Source organism: Harpia harpyja, chromosome 19, assembly GCF_026419915.1.
Source record: "Harpia harpyja isolate bHarHar1 chromosome 19, bHarHar1 primary haplotype, whole genome shotgun sequence".
NCBI lineage: Eukaryota > Metazoa > Chordata > Aves > Accipitriformes > Accipitridae > Harpia > Harpia harpyja.
This window is the reverse complement of record NC_068958.1, coordinates 2,893,657-2,911,660: the sequence shown is the minus strand read 5'-3', so window position 1 is coordinate 2,911,660 and position 18,004 is coordinate 2,893,657. Positions and strand designations below refer to the sequence as shown.

General features: G+C 36.2%; 2 protein-coding genes across 14 annotated transcripts in view; one reads left to right on the top strand and one right to left on the bottom strand.

Annotated features, from left to right (window-relative positions):
* C5 (complement C5) overlaps positions 1 to 14,315 on the bottom strand; it is a 28,671-nt gene extending 14,356 nt beyond the window's left edge. For 2 of the 3 annotated variants that reach the window (XR_008239418.1, XM_052815823.1), the window contains exons 1-19: positions 13,986 to 14,315; positions 12,765 to 12,957; positions 11,675 to 11,837; positions 11,020 to 11,090; positions 10,324 to 10,415; positions 8,396 to 8,478; positions 7,812 to 7,902; positions 7,383 to 7,488; positions 6,593 to 6,719; positions 6,129 to 6,244; positions 5,708 to 5,908; positions 4,890 to 5,093; positions 4,201 to 4,410; positions 3,879 to 4,028; positions 2,842 to 2,971; positions 2,461 to 2,526; positions 1,692 to 1,892; positions 929 to 1,019; positions 417 to 493 (exon numbers count right to left, since the gene is read on the bottom strand). Coding sequence is in view for 2 of the 3 variants with exons in the window: in XM_052815823.1 (XP_052671783.1) it covers positions 417 to 493; positions 929 to 1,019; positions 1,692 to 1,892; positions 2,461 to 2,526; positions 2,842 to 2,971; positions 3,879 to 4,028; positions 4,201 to 4,410; positions 4,890 to 5,093; positions 5,708 to 5,908; positions 6,129 to 6,244; positions 6,593 to 6,719; positions 7,383 to 7,488; positions 7,812 to 7,902; positions 8,396 to 8,478; positions 10,324 to 10,415; positions 11,020 to 11,090; positions 11,675 to 11,837; positions 12,765 to 12,957; positions 13,986 to 14,050 (2,437 nt within the window). In the remaining variant the exon portion in view is untranslated. The remainder of the gene's footprint in view (positions 1 to 416; positions 494 to 928; positions 1,020 to 1,691; positions 1,893 to 2,460; positions 2,527 to 2,841; positions 2,972 to 3,878; positions 4,029 to 4,200; positions 4,411 to 4,889; positions 5,094 to 5,707; positions 5,909 to 6,128; positions 6,245 to 6,592; positions 6,720 to 7,382; positions 7,489 to 7,811; positions 7,903 to 8,395; positions 8,479 to 10,323; positions 10,416 to 11,019; positions 11,091 to 11,674; positions 11,838 to 12,764; positions 12,958 to 13,985) is intronic. The other variant, XM_052815821.1, reaches the window with a different exon arrangement.
* Positions 14,316 to 15,676: 1,361 nt separating this feature from the next.
* Positions 15,677 to 18,004, top strand: part of CNTRL (centriolin) — a 37,280-nt gene continuing 34,952 nt past the window's right edge. For 5 of the 11 annotated variants that reach the window (XM_052815811.1, XM_052815809.1, XM_052815807.1 and 2 more), the window contains exons 1-2: positions 15,750 to 15,929; positions 17,533 to 17,788. In XM_052815811.1, coding sequence (XP_052671771.1) covers positions 17,566 to 17,788 — 223 coding nt within the window. In that variant the 5' untranslated portion in view covers positions 15,750 to 15,929; positions 17,533 to 17,565. Of the gene's footprint in view, positions 15,930 to 17,532; positions 17,789 to 18,004 lie in introns of all 11 variants that reach the window. The other 6 variants (XM_052815817.1, XM_052815818.1, XM_052815820.1 and 3 more) reach the window with 3 other exon arrangements.

Genomic DNA, 18,004 nt, shown 5'->3' with positions numbered 1-18,004 from the left:
GCTTCTTCTCCTTCTTCCCAAAGTGAGAAACAAATTTCCTGTTTGGACTACCATATATATCAGAAAATTTGTTTCTTCCTCTCCTCAAGTCCCTGAGCTATTGAGAGCAGGACACTGTAAAGCTGTGCCAGGGAAGAGTCACTCACTATTTTTCTTACATTCTTCTTAGTCACTTATTATGGGCCACTGTCAAACTCAAGATAGGCTTTGTTTTCCCAGCCACTTACATTCACAACAAGAAATGAAGTAACTTCCTTTCCCTAAAATACATATTTTGATGCTCTCTTTTCCCATCTATCAACCAGAAAATGAACATTTTAGAACGTATGTGTCAACTGCAATGAGAGGATCTGCAAAGTTTGAACAGAAAAGCTCCCTAATTCTATCTAACAATCTAACTAGGTTGCAGTACCTACCTTTATCAGAAATGCCAACACCTTGTACTTCCCAGGTAGTCAGCGAATCAGGCAAGGTGACAGACAGAGTCTTTGACCTGTGTTTAGGAGTGTTAGTACATTTATACATTATCAATAGCCATCTGTTAATACCAACAGCTAATCAACACAAAGACAGTACATGCCCAGAGCAACTCCTGTATCTAAGAGAGATTTAGGTAAGACAAGATATGAGAGCATATTTAGAAAACAGGACTTCTGGATTTTTGTTTGAATAAACTTGGTTTTAGCCAACTTCACAGAAGCTGGTGTTTAGCAGGTCGGAAGTGAAAGGAAAAGTGACTCAATCTGGGCACCAAACAGCATATCCTGCATGGAGGGAAACATGGCAAGAATTGTTTGTATAAGACTGCGTTTTAGCACAGATCTCGGGTACAGCTAAGGCTACCCAGCTTACCTCAATTTTAGAACTTACCTTCTGTAAAACTGACGACTAAGTCAAATGTTGGTAACTAATCTGAGAAAAGTAGTACCTTGGAGAAACTTGGTGAACTTCCCATAACCAGCTTTCAGGGAAGTAGCTGCGAACTTCTGCCTCATCCAGTTCCAAGATGGCCTCAAAATCTGAAAAACATAAATAAAGCAAGTGAAAGAACCTCAACCAAACCACCTGCCAACGGCCTTCCACCAAAGGCTTCAAAATCATTATCTTTTTCTTTTGTGATACTGTATTCTGCTTACTTGCCTCAGGTTAGTCCTGATAAAAGAAAAAAAAAAAGGTATCTGAATACCCACAATCAAAATCTGTGTTAATCCCACCTCATCTCTTTACACATGTGAATACCTGTCCGAAATCCAGACAGATTAACTTGTTAACAAGCAACTATAGGGGAGAGAAGGGAAGGCAAGAAATTTCACACTCTCACTGATCTTTCCCGAGATGTTACCCATTGGCTATTTCAGGCCTGGGCAAAGGATTCAAATTCAGCATTCAAGTTTAGCATTGCCTTCACAGGCAATGATGCTCTCTTACTGCAGTTCTGCTTGTTCTAAATATGGGTGAGTAGAATATAGCTCTTAACAGAATAAAGAACTGCTCTCCTATCCCTCTTTATGGGTATACAACCAAGGTCTTTGGAGGTGGGTAAAATTCTTTCCGGAATAACCCTGACAGGTAATAGAGAGGCGTTAATAGATTAACAAAGCCATCACCTCTATATTTACCCATATTCTCCCATATTCTGCTGGAAGTGTTCCACCACATGTCCATATGAGAGGTAAAGCTCTTGTACTTACGCATTCTTGCCAATATTAGAAGCTTATTAGGCTCCTTCTCCCGCAGATTGTTTGCAAATTCACAGCAATCTCTGAATGCAGAAATGCACTTTGCATTACTCCGAATTCGCTGAGCTCTGTCACTGCAAGTCTCACTGACTGGATATGCTTTTACTCCAGCCATGCAGCATTTTCGAATTTCTGGATGTACGTATTTGGATGCTGAAATAATAGTAAAACAATTCGCTTCCTTGAGATGAAGTTTTTATTTCCAAATGCATTGTAACTTGTTATATTGAATTCATTTTTTAAATTTGCAGAATTTCAGTGAAGGTACAGATTTGAGGATGAACAGAAACTTGTAATTTTTCAAAAGCTAGTGACACACACTTAATCACCACTATTCTGAATTAAAAATATAAGTTAGATATAAATTTTAAGATTTAACAGTCAAAGGTTCTTCTGACAGGCTTGGTCCCTGGCAGGTGGTCACTGGGAAAGACTGCCATATGGTAGTATGTCTCTTCAGAAAAAGTAAAGATCTTAAACATATGCTGTATTTTCAATGTGTACTTAAATCTTGTCAACTTCAAATTCAGCATATGGCTAAGAGGCTTTATAAATGGGGTCCTCTCTAAAGTCATCTTCCATATTTGTCAAATGTCTCTCTCTCCAATACATTAAGTTAATAACAATAGTTAAAAGTAGTAAGCAAACACCCAGATCCTTGATTTCTAATGGATGTGATTTTTTTTCATCATTATATACTTTGAAAGGTTTTTTTTAACACCTTCTTTGAGTATCTTCTCCTTGAAATCAGACCGTTTTGTTCTTAAAACTTCATTGCAAGTTTCACCTGTTAAAAAAATAAATAAGTACAGAAGACATGACCTTTTCTGTAATAGCATAGTCCACTTAAAAATAATTCCATAAAATCACATTCCAAAAGTCTCTCCAGAGACTTTTTCTGTTTACTATTTTAATTACACAAAACTGTTTTCATTTCAATTACAGTAACTGATCCACAAGTCATAATGTTTTCCTCCCTCAAAAATCATTAGTATATGCATTCCTTATTAATTTAATTAAGTTCCAACATAATAACTGAGTCACAACAGAATATTTCAGAAAAGAAAAGCCACAATTTCATGCTTAAAACAAAGGAATATACCTGCTTCATTTGAATCATCAGCATTTGCATTAGTTAAAACTGTAAGCCCAGCCATGCGGAATACATCAATGTTGTTCCGTCCTCCTCCAGCACCACACCCAAGGTCGCTCTTTTCCAACTGTAGCATTATCTGAGGAAAAAACACATCAGCAGCTAACTAAAATGTGGAATATATCATATGATGAATGAAAGAGTTAGACTTGCAGAAAGGCCACTTTAGGCTGGAAGATGTCCTCACAACGCACTGACGAATACCATTTAGCAATATTTAAGCTAATTCAAGCACCAGCACCAACACAGCCACTTTCTTGTAGCCCACATCAGAGTTAGAATCATGCAGACGAATCAAGGTGGAATGTTTCACTAATGTGTTTGTAACAGTTCTGATACTCGGATTAGCTTGTTTAAAACCAATTCAATAGTGCTATTAAAGAGATTCAAATGATTCAAGGCTGGTACAAAAGTATTTTCCTATTCTTCTCCTATGTATTTTGTATCTGACTGTTCTGAAGAATTAAAAAACCGACATGTTTTATCATAGGAATGGAATTCTTTCAGTGACATGCTATGTAGGTTTTACTTACGTAGACACGTATCTAAAATTCTACAAGGACTGAAAACCAATATAACCCACTGAACATAATAGCAGTTGCCATACCATTCTACCAGTATGCCTTGAAAATACAACCTGAAAAGATTATAGCAAGAACTAGGAAGGAGAATGTAGTCTCCATGCCTCTTTGATCAAGCAGCTCTCTAACACTGTAACCTGTTTTTGGCCAAATCTGAAGGGTTCTGATGATACAGTTCAGATCTGCCTTTAAAACCACAGTTTACTTTTACCGGAAACCAAAATATTGTAAATTAATTATTTTTATAATTTTGAACTGTCAGATTTAAACCAGCGACTTTTATTCTAGATTGAATTGCTCTTCTGCCTATTTTCGGGCTTACTGAATGCATGACACATAATAGCTATCTGAATATGAACATGAAACAAATAGCAACTTGTTTTTCCTTTGTGGCTACTACTTAACTTTTTCCATTGCTCTCTTTCTTCTTCCTGTGACTCCATACACAGCCTTGTCAATAGATGACAAAGCAACAAAGGAATTGAATTGTGTTTTCATGTTAAGCGATACAACTTCTGCTGGATTCAGTATCTCTTTGCTTGATTGCAGCTTAATCTATAAATTGAAAATCAGTATCAGTAATTTTAAAAGCACATTGTTCCAAACTAAATCCATCTGAAGGCAGACACTTTAATGAAGTGTTAAAGAACTTGTGTAAACCCAAGTTAAAATCTGACCATAAAATGAATGCACACTCACAAATTTTAGTGCCTATTTTGCTACTCACATCAAGACTATTCCCACATTTCTGTTCCACATTCAGCCAAACTGAATCAGCTACTAACTCAGCCGTTTCTTCTGCCATGACTATGTAGTAAACAATAAGACGTGCTGAAGGAACCATTTCTTGGGTTATCTGAAAAGTTAAGTGTTCATATTCCAAATCCTTAATTCTGTTCTGAGTTCCAAACCTTATTATCTTCCCTTTTGATGTGATCTATAATAGAAAAATAATGGAGAATAAAAGAAGTCAAATTTTATATTTAATGTTTCTTACGTGTAATAATTACTTGCATTTATATATAATCCTACACACACAAAAATGCATTTGGGACCAGTGGGTCTAGTTCAACGGAAGGTAGCTCCCTCCCTCATCCCCTAAAAAGAAGTACTGTCTCTGCACATCTTCCTGTATATTTCAACTCCTGAAATAGCTCTTGAGACTAGCACTACTTGTTCTTAATCCCAGTCTAAGTCAGATAAGAATTCAAAACAATGGAGACTTAATATATAATTTAAACATGAGACTGTTAACAATTTTCTACTGTAAGACTGACAGATTGTATATGGAAGGAGCAGCTGTCTGAGCTGCATGTATTCTATGCTGAGGATAATTCCTGATTGTTGAGGTTTTTCATCTATGACCATGTATTAAATCACAATTCAATATTTTATATGGAAACATCTGTTACTTACCAAATAGCTGTAGTGATGTATTTTATGAATATACCGACTATGTGGATATACATTAATACTTATTAAATCCCCTACTTCTAGTATTTTGTGGTTTGAAGCCCAGTCAATATATAGATAACTCTGACTTAATGATGAATAAGCTTTTGCTTCATAGGTTTTACTTGCTTGGTTTTCATCTAAAAGATGTGGATCTGCAGTTTTTACCTGAAAAGATAATAAAATGTCTGAAATTGGAGGAAACAAAAACCTTGTGTCCTGACTTCTGAATAGTCTAAGTACAGAATTATACGTAAGAAAAAAAAATAGTTACAATATTAAAAGCATTCTGCAACATATTATTTAGAGGGATTAATAAAATAAAAACCAACTCAAGACTTCATGTTTTCTTTAATAAAAAGACCTAAAAATATCAAGTCAAAGATAAAATGGTAGTGTAGAAGCATGTACATAGAGCAGAAAAGGTTAATGATATGCCTCCCTACATAATGAGGGAAGCAGTCTGAGAGATTTGTTTTCACACAATTCATTTAGATTTTTTTGTTTAATAATTATTAAGAAATAAATGTGATAAATTATATTTTGTTTCAGAACAATTTAATAGACTTTAATAGAGAAGTAATGTTTCATTATAGCACCTGTATTTCATAACTGATTATTCATAATAGCACCTGTATTTCATAACTGATTATTCATAGTAGTCTCTAAGTTTATAAACTCTTAACTTTTGAGTGTAAAAATCTTCCCATTAGTGTTGTACATTCACAAAAGTACACAATAAAACCCTCAAAGAAATAAATTAATGGAACGATTTAACTCACTTGAAACTCCAATATTTTGCTATCGGATGGGATATTAACAACAAACAAAGCAGTTCCATCATTCATGTTTGTTTGTCTTCTCCCAGATTCTGAACCCTCTCCTATCAATTCAGTCTCATCCATTTGCTCACTAAATGATTTTGCAGTGAGATTTATAGGGACATTTCCAACAAAGTCATCTACTGTATCTTTCACCTGCACCTGTGCATCAGAATAGATAATATTTCTTACATTAATGGTGACATTTTTCAAGGAGAAAACTTTCAAGCTGCTAGGCTTCTTCTACAATAGAAAGTTAAAAAAATTGTAAAAGGTCAATGCAAATTAAAACACCTACAGTAATATATACAAAAAAGAATAAGGCTTCTGCATTATGGATTTTATGTTATAATGTGCAACAATACTGCTTATGTTAACTAACCTTAATGAAGAACGGAAGTCCAGGTTTCACAAAGAGAGGAGTAGCAATCAAACTTAACTTGTAAGGAGATACAGCAAATCTGACTCCAGCAAATTCTGCTTCACCACTGAGGCCACCTAAAAAAATATTATGCCCCTTTTAATAATCACATGCTAGAGCCTGTGTTTTCTCCATTTGCCTTCAAAGGGCAGCACAACCTGTCTGTTACAGTGATGTCCTTGCATCTAGAGAGTTAACTCCTAGCACTGTTGTGAAAACAAATAGCCAAAAAAAAAAAAAAGTTTAATCCCTAAACATTTTTACAGTGACGGATGGGTTGTTCTTCCCTTTAAATTTTTGGAAGAAGGACTTCTGAATACTGAAGAAAGTCTGATACTAGGAAAGTTATCCATATAATTTTGTTTTCTAGTTCTGTTTACATTTGCAGGTAAGTTAAAAAAAAGATCAATTAAAAAGCAACTTACCCTTAGACTCCAACACTGATGCCAAAATATATAAATAGGACCCATCCAATTCTTCTAGACTTTGAAACCCTATAAAACTCACTGCTTTCTTACTGTTAAAATTGATCTGAGCAACTCCATTTTCAATCTGGAAATGAAATATAAATAATTACTTTATAGTCAATAATTTAGAAATAACACATAGATACACTATACGCAAATTCTAACTTCAACGTGTTTCTGTTCATTGTCTATTTTCAGAGGAAATCAAAGGTGGAGATGTTTTAATGAAGAAGAATTCTTTATTTCCTAAAATTATTGATAATTAATCAACCAGTGGCACATATTGCAAAGTCTGCATGCAGACCCAACAAGAGGTAGGAATATACAGAGATTTCCTCACTAAATGAGGAAAGATAATGCCTTTTATCATTCTTCAACGACTAAATCAAAAAGGCCAGACTAAATGAGGGAGGGATAATTGGTGGAAAACAGACTCCCCATAATACATCAATATAATTTTGATCTGTTTGTCTCCTATCATGATTTGGTATTACTACATCGATCCTGTATTTCTTTCATTTATTCTGTAATAGATAGCATAAAAATTATCTCATAGAAATTTCAACCACACGTTTCTATGACCCTGATGACAGCATTATATAGGAAAAGTTGACACTGAATAGCTGTCAATGCGAACTAGGAGTTGGGACCCATTCTCATCAAATTTAATGGGAAAACTTCAGTGGAAGTGGATCAGTCCTGAACTAAGCATATGAAATCTACACAAACTAGGCTTGATTCTTCTTACCTTAGTTACATGCATTGCACGAGGAATCATTCTTTTTCCAGTTTCTTCAATTATTCCAAAACGAAGAAAAACATCAGCACTTGCAAGCCTTTTATTATAAAAATAGCTAAGAACAAAACAACAATATAAACGCTTTTAAGATTACTTTAATGGCTGCAACAAAGCATTCGTTTTTGAAGAAGAGTAATTTCCTAGACAAGAGACGGAAAACAAATGTCTGTGTAGCTTTAAACACTTCTGTTGAAAAATAATCACTTTGTAAAAATTTTTAAAAAGGTCACCTAGTTCTTTTACAGAGCAGAAAGGATTGTGTTGATAGGGCTTCTTGAGGAAGTAAAAGAGGAAACTTCTGGACAATGGAGAATCATTCTTCAGGTAAAAGAAGAAGAGATACACACATATTTAGGAATCAAAGCCAAATTTCCTTACCTAGCTTTCACAACAATCCTGAAGTTCTCAAATTTATCAGAACTAATAAAGTTACTTTCTGGCTCTATGATGATAGAAAAGCTTGGCATTGCTGAAAATTGAGTAGAGAAGAAAGCCACTTAGACATGTTATATACATTAAGCCACATGTACTCAGAAAGATGCCTCTGCATAGCCATCAAGGAACCATGTCACTTTCAAGTGATTTGAATTACAATATTATAGCCCCAAAATACAGCTGTCAGCTTGTCCACAGTGAAGCACAAGTTCTAAAGCCCCAAGTTATCTGCAGTTGCCCTGGCTCCACATTTTGCATCAGTGTAACTATGTCAAGATGACCCAGCATACTAAAGAATAACTCTAAATAGAGGCAAGTTCTATTAACACAGTCTTATACCAAGATGACCGATAAGCTTGAATTGACATTGCCACTTGGCATTACACTGCACCCCATTGCTGTGTATAAGCAGACCAATGTTACCTCAGGCATTTCTGCATTTTCTTCCTGTGTCGTATAGCTGTCCTCTATAAATTTCACTGAAAAAACATATAAAAATGAAGGTTCACCATATAGGCACACCTTACCGTATTCCTTAACTTCAAATTTTGCAACAGCTGAGGTTACAAAATTCTTCTTATACTTGGCTTCAATCTTCCAAATTCCATACCTACGAAATGTCAACAATCAAACATTTAAGATGAAAATGAATGTCAAAGACAAAGATTAATATTGCTACTTAACAATATTACATGTTAATAATGAGAGAAAAAAATCCAGCACCAAGTTTTTGCATGTTCAGTGCCTACTTTGAGAAGATTCTGCTTTGACATTTTAATAATTATTTGAAACTTATTTTAAAGCATCGAAATAAATTAGAAAAGAATATGCCATTATTTATATTACAACTATCATCAGAATTTTTTGTTTTATAGTTACAAGCAGAGACACGTTTTGAAGGCTGCAAATGTAACCAGAGTCATTAAGACATGATTTGCTAGCTTCTTGCACTTGCCAATTACCACCCCTGAGGTTAGATAAATGCCTGTTGCTGGCTACAAGTCTGTTTCGATGCAGTGAGCAGGATTAGGATCTATCACCTTATTTACCATAATTTGGATGATTTTTCTTTGCCACTAGAAGCACTCAAAAGACATTTGCTTCATTTCGTATTGCTTTACTTAAACCCACAGAACTTCTATGTGCAGAGCGTATCTAAATGTGTATATCTTCCTATCTTACCATTCAAAGAAACTTGATCCTGTTTGCTTTAATTTACATACTACATCCATTTCATCTTTGCCAGTTTTGTAACATAGCTAAATTTGCTCAATGTAAGTGAAAAATGCAGTCTTTTTCCCTAATAATAAAAACAAGGCCGGAGGGTATGACCAATTATCAATTCTTTGGCTAAAAAACAGGCAAACTCAATATATTTATCCTATTTATAAGGTTATAAAGCACAGTAATAAAGAATTCAGAAATTCCACAAAAAAGCAAATAACTTTGTCTTATATAAGGAAACATTTAGAGTTCAAGTTGGATCAAGGAATGAATAATACTTTGACATACAGATACTATAAAAAAGGATTAAGCATGTTAGTTAACTTCTTGCGTAGACAGAGAATGGGTACACGTGTCTACACTGAAAAATGTATTTGTAACCTATATCAGCCAAGAAAATGCTCAAAAGGTCTCATGCACACTTCTATTAGGGTCCTCCTCTCTGACTAAAGCACTGAGGCACAACTGCAATTTACATAATAATTTATAGAAAATCAGTTCCTACAATGTTTCGGCCTTATAGCACTACGATAAAGATTATACAAGTCTACTGTTAACAGATACTCAGTTTCAAGAAGGATACAGAATTAATTTTTACTCAGACTGAAATTATTGCTAATTTCCTAATGGAAAGTAAATCAGTCAAAAATAATTTTTTCAAGCACCTGCTAGCACCCTTCTGCCAATTCAGTGAATCTTCACCACCCTCTCAAGACTAAAAGGAGAACTGAAGAGATACTTATTTCGTATGCTGGTGCATTGTATGAATATATGCATGAAATGTTTCCCCTCCTTGAAATCAATACATCTTTGACACTGTTTCTATCTCTACAGTAGAAAGCTTTACTTTTTATTAATCTTCCTTTTTAATTGAGCATGACAAACCTACCACTAACTGTTCTTTAATTTCAGTTTTATCACCAGTATTTTCACTCACTACATCTCACTTTCTCTCATTACAGTGAGCATAAGCCATCTGTTTGAAAACATAGAGTAAGCTTCCCACTGGGCTTTAGGAGAAAAATTTTACTTTCGAAGTCAAATGAAAAGGAGAATACTTAGTCGTAAGTTCCTTATTTATACCATGGTTATACACTATGTGAAATGTTAGAAATCTCCAAGTTTCAAGTCATGCACACTCAGTGTATAAAGCAAAAGACACTCTGACAGTCTTTAAAAAAAGGCAGTAATAATACGTTAATAATTCTCAAAAAGCATTAAATAAATCTACTTAGGATTAGGAGGAATCTTGAAGTCAGGAAAAGAAACTATTCCAGTAAAATCTTCTTCTTCTATAATATCCACTTTTACTCCTTCAGGATCCTTTAAATCATAACAGGAAAGAATCAGCAGTTGCAGATCATTCTTATCAAAAGGAAAATCTTCATTCTGTGCTTTCAGTGGGAGCCTGGCTGTAACATATTTTTCTAAGAGTTTTGCCCATTTCACAGCATGAAAAAACAAACATTTTTAGAAACAGCTCAGGCTGAAATTCTGATAAAACATTTTACTGTGGTTCAAACAATTAAAAGCTGTTACTACACAATGCTTAAAATTGCTAAAAAGTTACTGTAATAACAAGCCTACTGTTAAAGACTATAGTATAGTAGATACTGATTATTTTTATATCTTAAATGAAATAATCAACAGTATGAAACCCATATATTATTAAAATTCCCTCAAAAATCCTTTCCCTAGACATTAAAGATAATTCAGATTTTTTTTTTTTTTTCCATTCTGTAACAACTTCAGATCTGGGACTTGAAAGCCTCTATCCAACTGTGCAAAGTCATTTTTAGATCTTTTAAAAGGTGTCTGGCTACCTGCAAAAACATCTAACAGTTTTATTAAATATTGACTGCAATACTGATTTACCATCTATCTACATTTATTGTTTTTATTAATATTAAATTAACTTACAACTTACCACAAAAGTTAGGACAGTTTCTCGTCGAGCTGGCTGCAGTTCTTCATTCAGAGAATAAACCCTGACTTTCACTGTAAGAATTATTACAATAAATCTCAAAGTCATACCATTATAGAGATTTTAAAAACAAACAAACAACAAACTCAAGAAACAACTTTTTATCCCTACTAATTTTTTAAGTTTTTAGTATGCATAGAATGCTCTTGACCTTTTGTCAGTATGGTGTCCAAACAGTATTTATTCATGCTAGCAACAAGAGACCCTGCACCACCACTCTTTCACATTGAATCATCACAATCTTAGCATATCACTTCTGTAGGAAAAGAGCTCAATCTATAGGAAACCAATGATTCAGTTATCATTTCTTCACAAATACTTACAACATATTCCCAGGAAAACCTGTCACTCTTTATGTCACAGATTAGTCATTTAGGGTGTAGAGGGCAGGGACTGAGAGGATATTGGGAGAAGTGATTAATTTCTACAGTATGATCAAATAATACAAAATATTATTCTGCTGATTAAAAAAGTAAATAGCAGCTGATGGCAATACAACATAACCAAGAGCTTAAAGAACATTTCAATCCTAATTCCTTGGCAAAGTCAACAGACTTTAAAAATCAAATAACAGCCAAGAGAAATAAGCATTATTTACCTGACTGATCAGGAGTATAAATTGGTTTGTCTGTATGAATAAAAAGAAACCCATTCTCATAGGAAACAGGAATTTTTTTTAATCTTGTAAAATGGGGAGAAACAGCTTCCAAATACACATACTTGACTGAATTGTCTGTTCTTGGTAAATCCGTTGGTTGAAGCTGGGGGAGATGAAATAAAGATTTTTAAAGAATATTAAAATATTTTTCAAGTATTTTTTCCCCACAGTATTTTTTGTTGAGAAGAGTATCTGAATAGCAATTACTATCCTGCTAATTATCATTAAGTAAAAACATCAACACCCACAAGCGTTTATTCCTGCTTACATCATAGATGACAATCTGGAGTATTAAGCTACAAACAGATATTTTGAAAATTTGCATTTTATTTATGTCCAGAACTAAAATAGCAAAGTGCAAAGCCCAGTTATGAGGCTATGAGAGTACAAATTATCAGACTTCCATTTATACACACGGTGAATCTTTGGCACACCAAAGTTACTGTTGTGGTTTGGTAGTTTGGTGAAATAGGTATTTTGGCTGAAAAGGAAAACTGGGTGAGAAGCACCTCCTGGGAGGCATCACCCCAAGTAAAACCTTCTTGGTCAACAGCTTTCAGTAAAAATCTGTTTAGCTTCCTGCAATCTTTGCTTCAAGGAAATTAGTTAAATAAAACTTTATGGTGAAATCTGGGCCCCTTTGGAGCTTGTCACGAACAAACAAGACCAAGTCCTGAACCTCGGTTTAGTTACCATTTTGGCTTACTCTGAACACTCAGTTGACATATCTTGTCCACATTCAATACTTCTCCATTCTATCCCTTTTTATTTTTTAAATTTATGTGACTATGATGTTTCTCAAATAGTTTGATTATATGTTTAACTTTGGTGTCATTCCTTTACACTAATTTTATCCAATGTAATTTCAATTTCAGACAAACTAAAATGAAATAAACTACATCTGGCAAACTGAGAAATCAGGGTGCTAGGCTTCCCTTCCCAGTTTAAACAACAGAAAACGTACCATCATCTTTTTTAACACTTATAACTAAATGTGACAATAAAAACACTGCAAGTCTAAATTCCTTACTCTTAAAGTTACAGCATCTTGGAATTTGTTGGCTGGAGTTAAAGAAATACGGCCAGAAGAATAAACAGCAAGCTTATCTGGAAAGCTTCTTATGGCAATATTGACTGCAAATTCCTTCTCATAATCAAAAGCTTGAACTACAACTTTCTCGGATGCCCCAACTCGGAAGATCTTTGGTGCTGTAAGGACATATCTGTATACAGAATATAAAACAATAAAAGGATAATGGAACTATATTTCTTTCAGATTTCTTACCTCCGTTTGTAATTCACACACATACACACCATTAAAGCAAACAAGATAATCAGGCTAAGTTATTCTAAGACACAAGCTAAAAACAGTGGAGCTCCAGTCAGAATAATTTTTACAAAAACTGTAATGTAACATTACCAAATAACGGTTTAGGTAGAGTAATGTTTATGGATTTGATTTTGCAGACACACAAAACCATGTTTACTAAAACAGGCTATTTATATGGAAATAATTATTCCTTTTGCCAAATTAAACCCTGAAACACTAATCTTCCAGAGAGTACACTTGTGTAGTTTTCCCACCAGTAAAGTTCTCACTTAAATGAATGGGGCAGCTTATAGTAAAGGCAAATGTGAACAAATATTTGCAGGATTACACTAATTTCTTCAGTGCTTTATAAACCAAAGTGTGCACCATTCCACAAAAGCACAAGCCAGGATTTAGTACCCGATCACATAATGTAGCTAAATACATATGAAGTGCCACTGAACAAAACATTTGATGTATGTGCATCTTCTTTTTCTGAAATGCTAAAAGCATTTAGGTTGGTGCCTTTCTATATACCATTGTTAACAGATATAAGAATCAAAAAAGCACCACTAAGTACAATTGTAAAATACACAATTAAGAGCTTTCATCAAACCTGTAGCAAAGTATCTGTCTTCAGGCACTACAGAAAAGCTAATGAGCACCAGCTTTATTTCTTAACCTTTTTGTATGTTTATGTTGTGGCATGTAAGTAGATGACTCTACCTCTTTCTTCGGCAGCAAATACAGTAATCCCAAAAGCATCAGTCCTTTTTCTAGCATTAGTCCCACATACACTAGTGAGAATTTTGCTCGGGAAAACACATCAATGTGGATAGTGCCTTTTGTATTGGCTCTACTTAAATTCTGTATCTATTTACCTAAAAGAGCAGACAACAATCAAGTAACATTTCCAGTAAATTCTATATTTGCTTTACTTACGTTTTCTCTTGGCTAAAAGTTGTTCCAGAAAATAGCAAAACAAAAAAATATATTAAAATAGTCATAGCGTCTATGATAACAAACAACAAACCACAGATGCTAATGATTTTGGATTAAACTGTATTTGGCTTCTGCTGTAGATGAACAGAAATACCACCAACACATTTCACTCACAGTTAATAATTAATTGCAGATCATGTTTTACTAAAACATTACTGCCCCCTCTCAAGGAAGCCAGAATAGGTAAACTTAGGAGTTTTTTAATTTAGGATTTCAATTTTTCAATATGTCCAGAGCAATCCTATGTCAGTCCTAACTTTGATACCTACATTAAAAAAAATAATTTTCAGAATTAGCAAGAGAACTCCCCCAACAAACAAAAAATTAATTTCACTTTGTCCTTCAGAAAATAATTTTTATTTAAATCAAAGTGATTTTAAATTTGCTTCTGAACAAAAAAAAAAGCATTTGAATTATATCAAACATAATCTGCTTATATGTTTAGACCAGAAGTTTCCATTTTTTTGTTTTGAAGTAACTCTTCACTTGCAAATTTCTTTTAGCCATTTGTATTCCTGATTATGCCAACTGAGTACTTTCATTACAAATAAAACTGCAACATGAAAATATTAGGGCACAATACGTCTACAACAGGTACTATTTTAAACAGCATTTGCAAAAAAAAAATATTAGTGACAAAATCTTTGCATGCCTGATATCTAAGCATAGGACTTCAACAAATAAGTTTATGTAAAGTTAAACTAAAGTTGTGCAAGACTTCTGAGGTTTAAACAAATACTGTAGTCAACCTTTACGGGAAAGACATTTACAGAACTGTTTCTGATCAATATAAAATTAAATTACAAGGTCAACTTGGGCTTCTCAACAGATGTAATAAACTACAAGAGAAGCAACAATATATAGAATAAAATCTTACAAAACATAAGCTGCTTAATATTATTAAAAATATGGCCCAAATACCTATTATTAAATACCAAACAATGAGAATTCACAGTAAGTTTACATGGGTGGTATGTAAACAATAATGACCAAACAGTGAAGAATGCTGGAAAACACTTTTAAAGTCTAACAATATTCTGAAATAATGGTTTTTAAATCTAATTATGTCCCTTCCCTACATTCTTTTTTCAGATATGGCCTGCTGATTTTTCAACCCTACATTTCACATGTAGTTGTATAGATTCCAAACTAACAGCCCAAAAACATTTGAGAGATTTATTTAAACACCTGTGAAAATGGTGGTAATTTAGGCCTACTGCTATCAGAGTCAAATGTATTATGTATTTCCAATGGTACACACAATGTTCCGGAGTAAAACCCACCTACATACAACTTTACACTGATATGCTAATATGCGATACATACATTTGGATATGTAAAACACACACGAAAAAGAAACCAAACACCAAAAAAACCCTATCGACAGAGAGAGCTTTGTTATTGGTACAGTGACTCGGGCTTTAATTAAAACAAATCCTCTCAGAATCTACCCTTTCGCAGCTGAGGAACGGGCAGAGGAGGGGCGACGGCCGCCCGGCCCTGACGTAAATCAGCCGTTGGCGGCGGGAATAGGAGACGAGGCAGCGCACGCGCTGGAGGAGCCATCACCGGCGGGAAAGCTGCGTCAGAGAGGGGCGTGGCTTCGCGAGGGCCTGCCCCGCCCCTCCCCCGGGTCCGTTCACCCGTGGCCGGCCAACAAGCAGACAAAATGGCGTCGGCTCGGCTCCTCAGGCTGGGCTCTTAAAGGAGCCGCAGCACCTCAGGCCTGGCGGCCGGTGGAGACGACGATCGCTCAGCGGAGGAAGGCAGGCGGGAGAGAGGTGCGTTGAGAGCCGGTGCCTTTACTCGGGGTCGCCCGGAGGCCGCCCTGGCCGCCACTGCCCCGGCGGCGAGCGGTGAAACGGCGTTACCATGTCAACGCAGGTAATCAAAGCGGAGGCCTGAGGGGAACCGCCTTCGGCGGGAACCGGGATTCCCCTTCAGCGAGCGTCCCCGCTCCCCGGCTGCCTCACTGCGGCGCTGCCCCGCAGCCCGGCCCCGCGAAGGGGAGCTCAGCCCGGGGCTGAGCCGGCAGCACCGTGCCGCGCTGGGTGGTCGCCATCCTCTCAGGTGCGGGCCGGCCGTGGCGGGAGGGCGGGGAGAGGCCGGTGGCTCGGCTGGGGCGCCCGCGGACGGAGCGACCGCGGCGGGTGCGCAGCCGTTAACCGGAGGGGTGGCGGGGCGGGGGGAAGCTGGCAGCACCGAGGGCCCGTCTGCTCCCCGCCGGGGCGTGGGGTACACCCAGGGCACACCTCCGCGGCCAGGTCAGCTCAACGCTCCCCCCTTCCCTGCCTCTTCTAACGTGAGAGTTTTGTCGTGGGTTTCGTTGCAATCTGTTCGCAAGAAACCGCATTAAAATGTCTAACTGCTCTCCTTAAAACATGAAGAAACTTCCCAAAGTAGCTTTTCACTGGCTCACCATCATCTTTTTCCCTCTCCTGCCCGCTCCAGTCTCACTTTCCTGGCCCTGAATGAGTTGTGCCTCCAAGTATTGGATAGAAGAGAGCGGCTTCTTCGCTCTTTCTTTCCTTCTTTTTGAAGATTCAGGAAAAAAAAATCATTTTAGTGACGCAAATCTTTTCAAGACACAATGTAATCACTCATATAGCTCAAAGTTCCCTTCAAAGCATACGTTTCTATCTTAAAGAATGTCTTAAAATGTGCTTTTTGTTTACTGGGTCTAGGTTTTAGTAAAAATTTGTTCCTTGAAGGTGGTTACTACAAGGGCTTTGACGCACAGAATGCGTACATGACTGTTTCTACACTTATCCCTAGGGAATTACATTTGTCGCTGGGGAAAGTTTCTGTTAATATTCTCTGGAATTTCCCAGGCAGTCACAGAATAACTTCCAGAAAGGGGAACACTTAAGGAATGCCAGTGCTAGACTGGTACTAATTTTTTTTTTTTCTCTGTTGCCTTTTTTTGCTTGTATTTGCTCTTCTAGCTGCAAAGTGGGTGATTTCTAGCTTTGGTAAAAACAATTGGGATCCTAGTCCTTTCTTCCTGTCCCCTGCCAACTATGTTAGTCTGAGTTGAGAGTTATCTCCAGACCTGAAAGAGTTTGTGTAAACCATAAATTGCAGGACAGTTACCAAGATGGAGTTGCAAAATAGAAAGCGGTTCAGCCAGTTCCTGGTGCACTGTAGAATGGTGTAAGTAAACAGGTATACCATTCCTCCAAATTTGTGTTAGCCCGTGAAAACTGGAAGCTGTCACCCATTGGAAGATTGGCTTAGATGTGGTTTTTGGCACAATGTCATTACTGGAAATATTTTCTTATGCTAAAGAGATAATTTTTCAAATATCACCTCTGTGATGTCCCAAATTGTATCATCTGAAGTGATAAATAGTGTTGTTAAGCACATAGATACTGAGACAACAAGCACCTAATATCCTTAAACAACATGCTTCTGTAGCATCTTTGTTGGCATGTAAACCATTAAGGTTTAGACTTATGTACAGACATGTTTATTTCTATTCTTCCAGATACTGTTCATATGATATTCTGTATTTTTGGCAATGAAGAAAGGCGCCGTAAGAAAAGCATTATGTAGAAAACCACAGATGTCAGCTTCTCGGACACCTAGTCCAATGTCTCCTGTCAGTTCAAGTACCAGATCGCCATCTCCTCTTAGCCAACAGACTTCTCCATCGGCTTGCAAAAGCATGGAGCGGAGGCAACAACAACTTGATATTACAGCAGAAAATGTAGAAGCCGCTTTTGAGTATAAGTTTCATAAAGGTATTGTATAAATAACTGCTGGTATAAAAGTACATACTAAAAGTATAAAAAGCCAGTGTTCTGTGAACTGTATGATTAAAGATGTATGATCTGTTGGAAAGAGCCCTGAATAACTTGCTTTCATCTTCTGGTACTCAAATGTGGAAATGATACTAATGAAAGCTGTGTAGAATAATGAGACTTTTACTCCTTACATTCTGTGCTGGGGGGAAGACT